Source organism: Meriones unguiculatus, chromosome 7, assembly GCF_030254825.1.
Source record: "Meriones unguiculatus strain TT.TT164.6M chromosome 7, Bangor_MerUng_6.1, whole genome shotgun sequence".
NCBI classification, from domain to species: Eukaryota; Metazoa; Chordata; class Mammalia; order Rodentia; family Muridae; genus Meriones; species Meriones unguiculatus.
This window is the reverse complement of record NC_083355.1, coordinates 6059532-6074152: the sequence shown is the minus strand read 5'-3', so window position 1 is coordinate 6074152 and position 14621 is coordinate 6059532. Positions and strand designations below refer to the sequence as shown.

At 53.2% G+C, this 14621-nt stretch overlaps 1 protein-coding gene and 1 long non-coding RNA gene across 2 annotated transcripts; both read left to right on the top strand.

The window, feature by feature from the left end:
- Positions 1-25: 25 nt before the first annotated feature.
- Positions 26-3096, top strand: LOC132655093 (uncharacterized). The gene is made up of 2 exons (XR_009592724.1): positions 26-239; positions 2706-3096. It is a non-coding gene; the product is annotated as an uncharacterized LOC132655093 (long non-coding RNA).
- A 4208-nt stretch (positions 3097-7304) lies between these two features.
- Positions 7305-10007, top strand: Galr2 (galanin receptor 2). Its single transcript, XM_021636202.2, has 2 exons — positions 7305-7669; positions 8874-10007. Exons 1-2 carry the CDS (start codon positions 7305-7307, stop codon positions 9607-9609), a joined length of 1101 nt encoding a protein of 366 aa, XP_021491877.1. The 3' UTR covers positions 9610-10007.
- The last annotated feature ends 4614 nt before the right edge of the window (positions 10008-14621 follow it).

Genomic DNA, 14621 nt, shown 5'->3' with positions numbered 1-14621 from the left:
AGGTCTTCCAAAGCCTGGCGAGGGTTGGCGTGCGCCTGCGCGTCCCGGGCTGAGCCGGTGGCTTGTAGCTAGGTCCCGGAGTTCCTGAGGATTAGCCCACCTCCTAGTCCGCCAACCGTAGGAGGACTAGAGAAAGACGCCCGCGCACATCATGGTTTCCTGCACCCAGGAGGTGGTAGCGGGCGCCTTTAATCCCAGTACTGGGGAGGGTGAGGCTGGAGGATTGCCTCAAATTCGAGGTCAGTCTGGGCTGCACAGACCGTATTTCAGAAAAATGGAGGTGGAGGGGGAGCGAAAGCCTAAACACTTTGGAGTCCTAATTGTAAATCATTTTCAACCAGGGGGAAAAGAGGTTTCCCATTCTAGGGAGCGCTTGGTTTGTATGTAATCGCTCCTACACATTTTTCCCCCCTGAGGTTGGTGGTGAGAAGCATGGCCCTTACTCGTAAGGACCTTGAAACCCGTGGCTTTGTCTAGATTGTGTGACCATCTGGTCAGTCTAAGGGTGACGTGTAGGAATCTTTGTGGTTGGGCGCTCCAGGAGTCTCAATCCTGAGGCTTTGGGACTTATGCCAATCATTGTGGGTGCAGAGATCCCTGGGCAAGTAACTCAGTGTCACTCTGAACCCGTTTCCTCATCTGTGACATGAGGAAAATCACTTACAGTGGATACTAGAATGGGCATGGTAGATCATACGTATAACACCAGTATTTAGGAGACCGAGGAGGACGGTGTTGAGTTCAAGGCCAGTTTTGGCTCCATACTTACATTTGAGGCCAACCTAGGTAAAAAGAGGTCCTGTCTCGAAAAGGCAAACCTGACAGGGGTGTATTGGAAGTTTTGATGTTTTTAAAAACTCAGTTTTGTGCCGGGCAGTGATGGTGCACGCCTTTAATCCCAGTACTCAGGAAGAGGCAGGTGGACCGATGTGAGTTCGAGGTCAGGCTGGTCTACAGAATGAGTTCCAAGATTGCCAAGGCCACACAGAGAAACCCTATCTCAAAAACAAAACCAAACCAAACAAACTCATTTATGTAAACGTGTTTTTGTTTTAATCCCAGGTGTGGGGTATGGGCTACTTTACATTGTCCATAACAGCAGATTATTTGCCTTGTGCAGGTTCTGAGAAGGGCATGGTCTTTGCTAGTTTAATTCTGAGGATTCTAGAGAGGGAATAAATGCCAGAACCAAGAAAGAGATGGGGGCGGGGGGTTCTGAGAAAGAAGAAGGAGGCTGCTTCTCCCCACTGCTGCTCCTGGTTGCTGTTGATGCAGTTTGATGAGAACTTGGAGATACCTGAAACGATTGGACTTTCCCAAGGAACTATGTCCCTAACCATCAGGAAGTAGTAAAGAGACCTACGCTGCCCCTCTCCCCTCTATCCTTCTTTCTCTCCCTCCTAGTGTTAGGGGCTTGGAAAGTATTAGGCTGGATAAAGGTTGGAAGGGACGTAGAGGTAAGAACCCCAGTAAAATAGATATTAAAAAATATACACAACAGGGGAGATGGATCAGTGGGCAAAGCAATTGTTGCATCAGCCAGGTTCAAGTTAAGACTGAACCCATGCAAAAACCCAGACACAGGTGTGTGCGTCTGGAACCCCAGCACTGCTTTGGTGAGATGTGGAAACAGGAGAACCTCACCTCAAAGTTCAGAGGCCGACTCCTGTAGAGTATGTAGCTCAGGAGCAAAAGGAACAAGAGAGACTGGGCCTGTGGTTAAGAGAATACTGGTCGCTCTTTCGAGAGGATCTGGGTTGTTTTCAGCATCCACCTAGAGGCTCACAGCCATCTGGGACTCCAGTCTCAGGGGCTCCAACCCTCTTCTGCTGTCCTAGAGCACTACACATATGTGGTACACAGACACACATGCAGGCAGAACACTCATTTACATAAAAATGAAAATGAAGGTTAGAATTTTTGAAAACATCCTAGTAAGGGAAACAGGAACTGTCTCTGACATGAATTCAATGGCTGGCTCTTTGACACCCTCCCTCCCCTCTCCCCCCCCAGGGAGGAGCAGCCTTGCTAGGCCACAGAGGACATGGCAGCCAGTCCTGAAGAGGCCTGAAAATCTAGGATCAGATAGAAGGGGATGCCCTCCCCTATCAGTGGACTTAGAGAGGGGCAGGGAAGAAATGAGGGAGGGAGGGTGGGGTTGGGAGGGAATGAGGGAGCGGGATACAGCTGGGATACGAAGTAAATAAACTGTATCTAATATAAAAAAATAAAAATTTAATTAAAAAAAAAAAGAATTTTTGAAAACAAAAAGAGAGCCGGACTCTGACTCAAGAAGGTGGAAGGCAAAAACTAGCTTCCAAAAAGTTATCCTCTGCCTCCCACCCACATGCTGAGTGGTGGAGCATGAGCCTGAATGTACACACACACACACACACACACACACACACACACACACGAGTGCTCTCACGCATAAAACTAAACAACAGTCCATCGAGATGGGTCAGCAGGTAAAAGGACTTTCCAGGTAAGGACTTTCCAGGTAAGTGTAATGGCCTGAGTTGAACCCCCAGAACCCAAGGACAAAGGAAAAGAACCAACTTTCAAAGTTGTCCTCTGACTTCCACAGGAATCTCGTGTTACACTTTTAAAAAGCACATGTAAATAATGTCTTAGAGTTAACTGATGTGATAAAGCATCACGACCAAAAGCAACTTGGAGATGAAAGGGTTTGTTTCACCTCACAGCTCTCAGATAACAAATAGCCTGTCACTGAGAGAAGCCAGGACAGGAGCTCAAGGCAGAACCTGGAGGCAAGAACTCAAGCAGAAGCCATGGAAGAGCACCGGTCCCTGGCTCGATCATCTCTTCTACAATCCAGGACCGGGACCACCTCCAGTGACCTGGTCCCTCCTGCATCAGTCATTAATCAAGAAAAATATCCTGCCAGGCTCGGTGGCGCACGCCTTTGATTCCAGCACTTGGGAGCAGAGGCAGGCGGATCTCTGTGAGTTTGAGGCCAGCCTGGCCTACAAAGCGAGTCCAAGACAGCGAAGGCTACACAGAGAAAAACCCTGTCTCAAAAAACAAAACAAAACCCAAATAAATAAAAACATTGTCTTCCAAGCTTGCCCATAAGCTAGTCTTCGGAGGCATTTTCTTAATTAAAGTTCCCTTTATCTACATATATCTAGGTTTGTGTCAAGTTGACAAAAATCAACCTTCATACATAATAATAAATGTAAGTATATATATTAAAAACAAGCAAATTGGGTGGTAGTTGGGCATGTCTTTAATCTCAACACCCAGGAGACAGAGGCAGGCAGATCTCTGAGTTTGAGGCCAGCCTGGTCTACAGAGTGAGTTCCGGGACAGCCAGGACTATATAGAGAAACCCTGTCTCCCAAAAAAAAAAAAAAAAAAAATTCTCTTAAATATCCATCACAGTTAGATGGAAAATGGTACCCTGTATAAGCTTGTGCTGTGATATTACTTGGCCATAAAAAGAAAAGGAATACTGATTATGCTGTAGCATGGGTGAGCCTTGAAGATACTGTAGTAAATAGTAGTGGAAAGGAGGCAGGTGCAAAAGGGCTCGTATTTTATGATTCTGTTTGTTTGAAATGCCTGGATTTGGAAAATACATAAATCAGAAAGAAGAAGAGTTGCCAGAGGCTAAGGATGAAGTGGCTGGATTTAGTAAAGTGGAGAGAGAAACGTTTAAAACATGAGGCATTCCATCACACACGCCACACATCAGGGTGGCTTCTTTCCCAAAACAAGAGAGGAACGTATGGGTGAGTGTGATGATTGTCACCCAGCTCCCAAGAATATACCAAAAAACAAGCAAGCACTTTCAGTGAGTATGGGGTGAGCCTGTGAACTGTAGTTAAAAAGAGAGGTCGGAGAAAGAAAGAACAATTATGTTAGTATTCTAAGGAAAGCCCTTCAGAACCCCTCATTGTACTAGGCTACACGCCACTGCCCTTATGGAAAACACAGGGCCAGGGATGCTGCTCAGTTGAAGTGCTTCTCTGGCATGTATGAAGTCTTGGGTTCAAGCCCCAGCAACACATAAAGCAGCCTGAAATCCTAGCATTTGGGAAGTAGAGGCAGAAGATCAAAAGCTTCAAGGTCTTTGGCCACATAGTAAGTTCCAGGCCAGCCTGGCTACATGAGACCCTGTCTTAAGAAACAAAGGTAGGGCTAGAGAGATGGCTTGAAGTTTAAGCGTACTTGTTGCTCTTGCAAAGGACCCAGGTTCAATTCCCAGTACCCACCTGATGGCTCACAACCACCAGTTCTAGAGAACCCAGTGCCTTCTCTGCCCACCACGGGCAGTAGGTATGTGGTGCACACACCTACTCAGGCAAAACCCTCACACATAAAATGATTAAAAAACTCTAAAAAATAAAAAGCGTGGCTGAAGCTATGGCTCAGCAGTTTGGAGCACTGCTGCTCTTGCAAAAGACCTGGGTTCAATTCCCAGAACCCACATGACAGCTCACAACTGTAACTCCAGCTTTAGAGGATCTGACACCCTCACACAGACATACATGCAGGCAAAACACCAATGCACATAGAAATAAAAATAAAATTCTAATTTATAAATAAAAGGTGGCCAAGGTTAAAAATATCAGGCTAGGCATAGTGGTACAGGCCTTTCGTTTTAGAACTTGGGAAGCAGAGTTTTTTTTTTTTTTTTTCAGGTGTGTGGTAGAGACACAAGCCTTCAGTCCCAGCACTCGGGAGGCAGAGGCAGGTGGATCTTTGTGAATTCAAGGCCAGCCTGGCCTACACAGTGAGCTCCAGGACAGGCAGGTTTACACAGACAAACCCTGTCTTAGAAAAACAAAAACAGGGGCTGGAGAGATGGCTCAGAGGTTAAGAGCATTGGCTGCTCTTCCAGAGTTCAATTCCCAGCAACCACATGGTGGTTCACAACCATCTGAAATGAAATTTGGTGCCCTCTTCTGGAGTGCAGGTGTACATGCAGACACACATTGTATACATAATAAATAAGAAAAAAACATTTTTTTCAGATTTTTTTCATGAACATGAGTGTTTGTGTGTCTGGGCACCAAGTGTGTGCAGCACCCTCAGAAGTCAGAGAGAGCATCAGATCCCCTGAAACTGGGGTTCCAGATGGTTGGGAGTCACTCTGTGGGTGCCGGAAGCTGAACCCAGGACCTCTGCGAGAGCAAGTGCTCTTAACCACTGAGGCGTCTCTCCAGCCTCATGATTTTTTTAAAGGAAGTCTTGCCCTCCCCTCTTGTTACTTTTCTTGCTTATTCAACTCGGCCATCCCAGCCGTGGCTTAGGGACACAACCACACTGCCCCATTATGGCATTTTTACTCCTGTTCCCTCGCTATGTGTCGTCTCCACCAACCCTCAAGTTCAGGCCGGCTCTGAACTTCTGGACTCAAATGGTCCTTCTGCCTTGGACTCCTAAGTAGCTAAGACCATAGACGTATGTTGCTACATCCACCTAATTTTTTTTTTCTGCTCTAAGGATATGGCTCGACGGTAGAGTGCTTTCCCAGCATGCCTGGGGCCCTGGATTCAACACCCAGGGGACACACACATATTGACAACTAATGTTACATTCTTTTTTCTTTCTTTTCCCCCTCTCTCTCCCTTTCTTATTCTTTGACAAGGTCTTTCTTTGTAGCCCAGGCTGGCCTCTAACTCACAGACAGGGGTCCACCTGCCCCTGTGTCTGGGGTGCTGGGATTAAAGGTGTGCACCACCACACCTGTACATCCCCAGCCCTCTTAAGACAGGGTTTCACTGAGTGGCTCTGGCTGGTCTCGAACTCACTCTGCAGCCCAGGCTGGCTTTGAACTTGCAGTCCTCCCAATTCAGCCTCCAGAGTGCTGGCATTGCAAGTCTGAATCAACAAGCCCAGTTTTAGGAAAAGAGTATTCATGGCTCGGATCTGAATAGGTTAGTAGATTTGACCCATTGATAAACATGTTGTTACACCTCCCTCTATTTGGTGTGTGTGTGTGTGTGTGTGTGTGTGTGTGTGTGTCTGTGCCTTTGGGGGTGTTGCGCACCTTATTTATGCAGGAGCCCATGTTGCAGAAGAGGGTGTCAGGTCTCCGGGAACTGGGGTTATGGGGAGTTGTGAGTGCTGACGTGCCGGTGCTGGAAACCTGTCCTGGGTCCTCTGCTAGAGCAAGTGCTCTTAATGGCTGAGGCTTGTTCCAACCCTTTTAGTATTTCTTATGTCATACTGCTTGAAGGCAGTTTTTCCATGCTGTTCCATCCCAGACAAGGGGGGTTGGGGTCACAAACAGGCGGACAATAGTACTTATTCAGTGAACTTCTGGGTTAAAATGGAGGAAAAACATGTAGTGGATGAAGAAAAGGGGGGTTGGAGAGATGGCTCAGAGGTTAAGAGCCCTGGCTATTCTTCGAAAGGTCCTGAGTTCAATTTCCCAGCAACCATATGGTGGGTCACAACCATCTATGATGAGATCTGGTGCCCTCTTCTGGCGTGCAGGCACACATGCAGACAGAATATTGTACAGATAATAAATAATCTGAAAAAGAAAGAAAGAAAGAAAGAAAGAAAGAAAGAAAGAAAGAAAGAAAGAAAGAAAGAAAGAAAGAAAGAAAGAAAGAAAGAAAGGGAGTAAGATGAAAATTTCCATTTTGGCTTGGCGTGGTGGTGCATGGCTATAATCCTGGCACATGGCTATAATCCTGGCACCACGGAGCCTGATGTAGAAGGGTTGTGAGTTCAAGGCCAAGTTGAGCTTGACAGACACCCCGTCTTCAAACAAACAAAAAACCAAAACAACAACCAAAGCACGCTCGCCTTTCTTCCCTCTTACGTTGGCTCTCTGGAGTTTAGGTGTGGAAGGTTGCGGTGTTCCAAGGAATTAGAGCTGGGAAGAGGCGTAGAAAGAACAGCCGACTGTCCTACTTTGCTACTTGTGTGTTTTGGCGGGGGAGAACCAACCGTGGCACCTGTCCCCGGTGTCAGCCCCCTCATTCCGGGTAGTGAGGTGGACCTCTCAAAGGCGCCCCGCGTCCCGCGGGCACCCGGGGCCCTCCATCACTCCGGGGACAGTGTGACAAGCCAGCGAGCGGACTCGGTTTAAAGTCGTCTCGTTCCAGGACGAGAGGAGCCAGGGTCACCCGACAGCACCTCTGCAGGCAGGCCGCAGCGGGGAACCGTCCCTCGCTCCTCCTCCCGTCCCCCGCGCGCCCCTGCTCTGGCTCCTGGGGCTCTGCAGAGTCTCGCCCGGGCGCTGCAGCGAGAGAGCTGCTCGCTCACCAGGACCGGGACGGCCGGCTGCGGGAGCCGGGGCAGCGTCCGCTTTGCTTGACATCATGAACGGATCGGGCGGCCAGGGGGTGGGGGACACGAACCAGGAAGGCGACGGCGGCTGGCAGCCCGAGGCGGTCCTCGTCCCCCTGCTGTTCGCGCTCATTTTTTTCGTGGGCATCGTGGGCAACGCTCTGGTGCTGGCGGTGCTGTTGCGCGGCGGCCAGGCGGTCAGCACCACCAACCTGTTCATCCTCAACCTGGGCGTGGCCGACCTGTGCTTCATCCTGTGCTGCGTGCCTTTCCAGGCCACCATCTACACCCTGGACGGCTGGGTGTTCGGCTCGCTGCTCTGCAAGGCCGTTCATTTCCTCATCTTCCTCACCATGCACGCCAGCAGCTTCACGCTGGCCGCCGTCTCCCTGGACAGGTGAGCGAACCTTCTCTTGTGTTTGAGAACTGGGTTCCAAGGCAGGGGCTTGGGCTGGAGCCGCAACGCAGAGACCCAGGAGGGATGCGCAGAGTGGGTGAGGACAGCGAAATCCCAAAGGGTCCCGAGGCCCTGAAACGCAAGCGGGAGCGAGAAGGAAAGGGATTAAGAGTCGGGGACTAAGAGTCCCCACATTAACTAGGTCCTTGGACCTCGACGGCTGGAGAGAGCAGCTCCCCGGGGTCTTCACGTTATTATTGCTTGAGCCAAATGCCTCCTCTATGAAACATTACCGTGCTCCACCGAGGCGCTCGAGCTGGAGTAGCAGATGGCAACTGAGCGCAGGGAAGCGCCTGCTTCTCGGTGCCAAGCTCAGGACCCGCACGGTTGTCTGGCGCCTTAGGCTTAGCACTGGGCTGTGCTTCGGGAAGATCCCTGCTGAAGTCCAGGAGAGAGTGAGGGAGGGCTCCTGGCTGCCCCAGAGCTCTCCAAGCCAAAGCTGCCAGGCCAGAGAAGCCAGCGTTTGATGCGCCCCTCCCTAGCTAAGCAACGGAGAAAGAGAAACTTCCAGAAAGCTCCGGAGGGATCTTGGCGGAAAACGACACCAGGACAGGTCCAGGGGAGGACAGCCTTGCCCAGCTTCATTATTTCCCTCCCCTTTCCACAGCACCAGGACTTCCCCACAGAAGAGCAGTGGAGAGAGGGCGAGCTTCATTCTCCCCGCTTCCCGCTGAGTGCAGGTCCCCATTCTGCTGGGGACGCAGGGAACTTCAGTTTTCTTTTCTTTAGGAATTTCCTCGCCATACCTTGACTCAAGTCTTCTCCAGGTTGTCTGTTAGAGCCTCGGGCACTGGGGACCTGCCTCCCCCGGGTGTCCCTCGAGGATAATAATCACTGACCCCAGAAATCCAGGCAGATTTTCCAACTTTCCGCCTTCGGTGGTTTCGGGGTGCCCTTCTGCCTGGAGTAGGTTGGTGGCCACATTCCCAGGGACAGCAGAAGAATGGCCTAGATTTTCGCCATTACTGGGGCCGGATCCTGTCTCCATTCTTGGATCAGATGATCAAGCATCACGCACCGGCACTGCCCTCCAGACATGGGCCATATATCCTTTTGTTAGAGGCCCTTCTGGAGAGCCAGAGGAGGCTTGGTGGTGGGTAGCGGTGAAGACTCTCTTTCCTGACGCGCCCCACTGTCCCCGCAGGTATCTGGCCATCCGCTACCCGCTGCACTCCCGCGAGCTGCGCACACCTCGAAACGCGCTGGCGGCCATCGGGCTCATCTGGGGGCTAGCCCTGCTCTTCTCCGGGCCCTACCTGAGCTACTACCGTCAGTCGCAGCTGGCCAACCTGACGGTGTGCCACCCGGCGTGGAGCGCTCCTCGACGCCGCGCGATGGACCTCTGCACCTTCGTCTTCAGCTACCTGCTGCCGGTGCTGGTCCTCAGCCTAACCTACGCGTGCACCCTGCGCTACCTGTGGCGCACAGTCGACCCCGTGGCTGCGCCGGGCTCCCGGCGCGCCAAGCGCAAGGTGACGCGGATGATCGTCATCGTGGCCGCGCTCTTCTGCCTCTGTTGGATGCCCCACCACGCGCTCATCCTCTGCGTGTGGTTCGGCCGCTTCCCGCTCACGCGCGCCACTTACGCGCTGCGCATCCTTTCACACCTAGTTTCTTACGCCAACTCCTGTGTCAACCCCATCGTCTACGCGCTGGTCTCCAAGCATTTCCGCAAAGGTTTCCGCAAGATCTGCGCCGGCCTGCTGTGCCGTGCCCCGAGGCGGGCCTCAGGCCGAGTGTGTGTCCTGGCGCCTGGTAACCACAGCGTGACGGAACGCGAGTCCACAGACCTGACACACGTGAGCGAGGCAGCGGGGCCCCTTGTCGCGGCATCTGCGCTTCTTAGTGCAGAGCCTCCAGTAGAGCCCTCGGCCTGCTAAAGGCTCAAAGGGCAGCTGGGCAGTGTGAACTGAGGACACCCGGGCTATGTCTGAATGTTAAAGAGTTGCAGCCAAGGACTGAGGATTGTGGGGCATGTCCTCGAGCCGACTGCTAGAGTGGTGACATATGCCTTCAATCCCAGCACCTGGGAAGGGGAAGCAGGAGGAGCCAGAGCTAAGTCAGCCATGGAGTTTGAGGCCTGCTTCAACTACCAGAGATCCATTTTGAACAGTAATAAAAAAAAAAAAAAAGTTATAAGGCTTAAACCATTTCATATGCTGTGATGCATGTGGGGTTTCTGCCAGGAAGCCCCAAACCCCAGGGTTAAAAGCCTGGGGTTTGCAGGGCCTGGGAGGCTTCTCACAGCCTCTCCTAGCAGCTATGGGGTCCGTGATGTCCGCTAACCATCAGCCACCTTGGGTGACCAAGAGAAGCAACTCATTTGAGTGGGTTGAAGCTGACTCATGGGCAAGAGGCGTTACCGGCGTGTGTTTCCGGTTTACCCATGCACAGGCCCAGGAGGGCTCTCATCGCCTTCCTGCCCCTGGGGCCTCTTTAAGTCTGAGCAGCCTCATTAGCACTTCACTCTTGGCCTCGCAATTGCTTCCCTGCCTGCAGCTGGGCAGGGTCAAGCACCCAGCATTTTAGTTCTTGCTTGGGGTCAAAAAGTCACCTTCCAGCAGGTTACAGTCCTCATACACGGCAGAGATTGCTTCCCTAAGCGCCTCTGGGTTGGGGCTAGCTAATTTGGCAGAACAGGAATGCCCCAGGTTTCACTAAGGAGCTGGTCTCTTATCTATACCTGAGTTTTTGAGCCAAGGCACTTTACATAAAATCATGACAGAGTTTAAAGAGTAGCAAGGACAAAGATGTCCATAACTCACATCATGGAGTGGCCTGACTTTGGCCAAAGACACCGCTAAAGCACAGGGCCTGCACCCCATCCCCAATTATAGCCATGCAGAAGAGACGAAGCTGGGCTGGAGAGATGGCTCAAGGGTTAAGAGCATGGCTGCTTTTTCAGAGGCCCTGAGTTCAACGCTCAGCAAACACAGGGTGGCTCACAACCATCTATAGTGGGATCTGACGTCCTCTTCTGGCCTGCACCATAGTGCACACAGAACACTCATAAATACATACATAAAATTTGAAGAAAGAGAAAAACAAAGGCTTGCCTCACAGCGCAGCGTTTCAGGTGCTGAAGCGAGCAAGCAAGGACATGTAGGCAGGTTCGGTGGCTGGGGATAGCCCTGAGCTTTGCTTCTGGGTGTTCATGGAACGGAGTGGGAGGGGGCATGGAGTGGGAGGGGGCATGAAGGGTCGAGGGTGGAGTCCCTGCACAGAGCAGCTGCCTCCATGCCGTGGCTGGGTGGGCACTGAGTGGGCTGAGGGGCGGTTGTAGTTTAGGCCCTGCTGCTCTGCGCAGGCCCTCCAGGCAGACCCTGATGATGTGGAGCTCACTCCATGTACCCTTCCTCCAGCTCAGCACCAACAGCCCTGGTCCCAAGCTCCCAGCTACCCAGGGTTCAGCCATTGGTAGAGGGCTTAAGGTTTTAAGCAGTGGGATTTGGGCCCTGCAAGAAACCCGACCCCATCCATCAGCCTGGCCATCCTGCTTCGACCTCAGCTCACCCCTGGAATTTCGGGACCTCATCCGGACTCTGAAAAATGGGAGTGCAGCATGGCTTGTGCGCACGCAGGGCAGGTGTTTGTGTCCACTATGCTTAATGTGGTGAGCGCCCTGATGACGCAGGAAGGCAAAGGGCTCAGTGCTGAACTGGGGAGGGGGCAGGGAGGCCTTGGCTAGTGCCTGGGTTTCCTGCTGCCTATGACAGTGGTGCTCCCCTCCCTGAGGACATCCTGAGGTCACTGTGTCCTCTGTGTTGATGCTAAGGCTGGCGTGTACCTGTGGGAGGTGGGGAGGGAACACACTCAGGCGTCAGCCCTTACCGACATGCTGAGTTTAAGGACACACACATGTGGAGGACGAAGCCTCATTTGTGTCCAGCCCTGGCTGGATGCTTGTCTAGCCTGAAATGCTAGTGTGCACCCCTGGCAAATAGTCACACTGCCCTGGGAGCCACTCTGGACACCCAGCTCTTCCCACAATCCACTGGCGGTCCAGGAAGTGTGCCGCGGGAATTTCAGGAGCACTCTGTACACAGCCCTCCGCCCCATCTCCAGATGCCTTCTTAGGCAGTATTTCCCCCCGGTGGCTACCACAGTTGCATGTGCAAGAATCTCTCTACCAGAACCCTGGTGGGGCTGGCAAACATCGGGGTGGGTCTCCCTGTCCCGGTACAAGAATTGCCTGGGCTCTGCCCATGGCACCTCTCCCTGGGTGGACCAGAAGGACCAGGATGGCCACATGGAGTTAACCTGGTCCTAACCTCAGAGACCAACTGCGACTTCGAGCTGCTCCTTTTCCCCGGGGACTGTAGCGACTGTAGCCTCAGTCTCTCCTCTTCAGCAACACTGGTGCTCAGAGCCTGGGTGGGATGTCAGAGAGGAGCCTGGTCTCCAGCCAGTCCAGCATAGGGGTCTGTAGGCTATGAGGCCAGTATGCGCCCCTCCGCCACAGCCCGCTCTTAGGGCAGCTGAATGGAGCACAGAGCAGCACAGACTCCTTCTCCTGCCACGTCAGTCCATCTCCAGTCTCCCTAGGAGGATCTTCACAGTCCCCCTCCAGTGACACAGCTGCTCCATAGCAGCTGGCTCCGGTCACTTCAGTCTTTCCTCCCAGAGGAACTGCTCTCCACAGCTGGGCCAGGGGTGACAGACCCAGAGGCTCATTCCCAAAGGCAGCCGCTTCTGAACAAACCCACCAGAGGCTGAACTGGCAAAGCGCCCCAGGAAGCCTGCAGGGCACCTCATGGACCCTGATGTTTCTAGTGTGAGAGTGCACAGAGATGAACCTGCAGTTATTTCCCTGCCATGAAACTGCCAAGTGCATTTATTGCCACAAGGAAAATTCACCTCTAAGACCCCTCTTTACCTGGAGGCCATCTGATGTGCTTCCAGAGGCCGGGAACCCATGGATTAGCTCCCCTCCCAGCTGCCCCAGAGGCCATCAGAACCCAGCAGCTGCCTAGTTTACCCTTTTGCAGCCCCTCCCTTTCAGTCCCCTGTGTGGACTCACGAGAATGTGAGTGTCAAGAGAGGATGCCCAGCTCATGACTTGGAGGCTCAGGTCCCACTCCAGCAGCCCATGCCCTGTTTCTAGGAGCCAGGGTCTACCTGGGAAGAGCTGACAGGGTCTGGCGGAGGGAGGGGCATGATATACACCCAGAGGCACTGCGATCTCTCTGCTGCCTGCTCCCTCCACATCCCAGGAAATGCCTCTTTTTCCTTCTGGCTCAAGTCCATCCTGGCACTGTTGGTTCCCAGGTAGGCACTGCTGTGAGCTGATGTGTATGAGGGTCTCTTGCCCCTTCGAACCTCTGAGTGCATTGTCTACGTTGGTCACCTTGTCTCCCACTCCTCCCCAGTGCAGGCTCTGCTCAGTTCTTCTTCCCATAATCCACTGCTCAGGAAGCCCTGTTCCCCCTCCCCCTCCACAGGTCAAGCCCAGCCCAACCCCCTTCCAGTTTACTTCTTCACCTGCTGCTGCTCTTCCTGAGCACCGAGGCTGCTGTCCAGACACAGCCCCATGCCCAGAGGGAGAACCCTAGACCTGGTAAGGAAGGTAGGCAAGGGCGAGGCCCATCCTGGTAGTGGAGGGCCACGAGGAGTGGAGCATCGGAGCAGACTTTACACAGCAGAGGGATAAACTGCAGCCACAGCTGCGTTAGACTTGGGTGGTGAGGTGCTTAGGCACTCAGCGTTTACTTGAGCTCTGGGCCTCACTTGCCCTTCACAGGTAGAAGCAGCTCTGAAGCACCTACATGGCCCTGGGGAGAAGCTCATGCCTGACAAAGTTCTCTCAGGGGTGTTTCCTCCACTGAGGGAAGCGCAGGCTGTGAGAGCCCCTGGGCTAAGAACCCCTGTCTTTCACCATTCTGCTCTGGGAGAACATTCTGGGGCAGCCAAAAACAGGTCCTTTCCCTGCCCGCAGCTCCCGGAGGGGGGAAGAGTTCAAGGAGGGACTGGGCCACAGCCGCTGACCACACCTTCTTGCTCACGCATGTGGCCAGCATAACCTGCAGTCCACTGGTGTACGTGGCCAGTCTGGATGTGAGCACGTGTGAGTCTCACATCCCAGCCCCCGGCAAGGGAGCCTCACATGAGGGACAGCCTGGTCTGTAACAGGGTGGGGCACAGGCCCCATAGCTACGTGAGAGCTAGGACAGTGTCGCCAGAGAGAAGGGTCAGCTCCATTCTCTAACGGGAGGCTCGTGCGTCCTGAGCGCGCCCCTCTGTGTATGAAGACAAAACAAACCATCACCCGAGGGCATCAAAAGGGTCTGCCCTTCTCGAACACAGTCGTTCACTGTCATCCTAAGTAGTAGGGCCCAATTTTACACGCATGAGCCCCCTGTTTGCTCCTGAATTGTTCTCCTTTGTCCCCTAGTTCCCTGTCCCGCATGACTCAGCCTAAAGCTCCTGCAACCACTACTGCATGGCCTGGGCCAGCGAGCCCTGAAGCTGGTGGCCAGGAAACAGGTGCCCGAGCAGCTGGCACCTGGAGCAGCTGGCGGGTCAGCATTCCTCCAAACACTTCTCGAAGTGCGCGAGAGCCAAAGCGGCCAGGAACAGAGCACTCGTGCCTCCTGACACCCGGGGACTCCTGGGTGTGAGGACATGCCAGGGCCCAGGGCTGTGAACGCACTAAATCCAAGAGCAGGTCAGCCCTGAAGCCTCTGCTCCAGCTCTGCTGGCTGCAGTTCGGCCTCTTTTCTTGCGCCCATTCATATCTGGGCGGAAGGGAGCCCAGGGTGGAGCCTGCCACCCCATTCTTGGTAGCCACGTGGCAGCTGGGTCACCAGTCTCTGTCTTCTTCATCATCTCTTGCCTCAGAAGCCACCGCTGGCCCCTGCTGGACGCAATTCCTCGTGAAACCCAAGGCGGGAAA

Excerpts from the sequence above, each read along its gene's own strand:
- Galr2 (XM_021636202.2), top strand. The coding sequence starts at position 7,305 with ATGAACGGATCGGGCGGCCAGGGGGTGGGGGACACGAACCAGGAAGGC. Across the intron at positions 7,670-8,873 it reads GCCGCCGTCTCCCTGGACAG|GTATCTGGCCATCCGCTACC; the intron begins GTGAGCGAACCT and ends CTGTCCCCGCAG.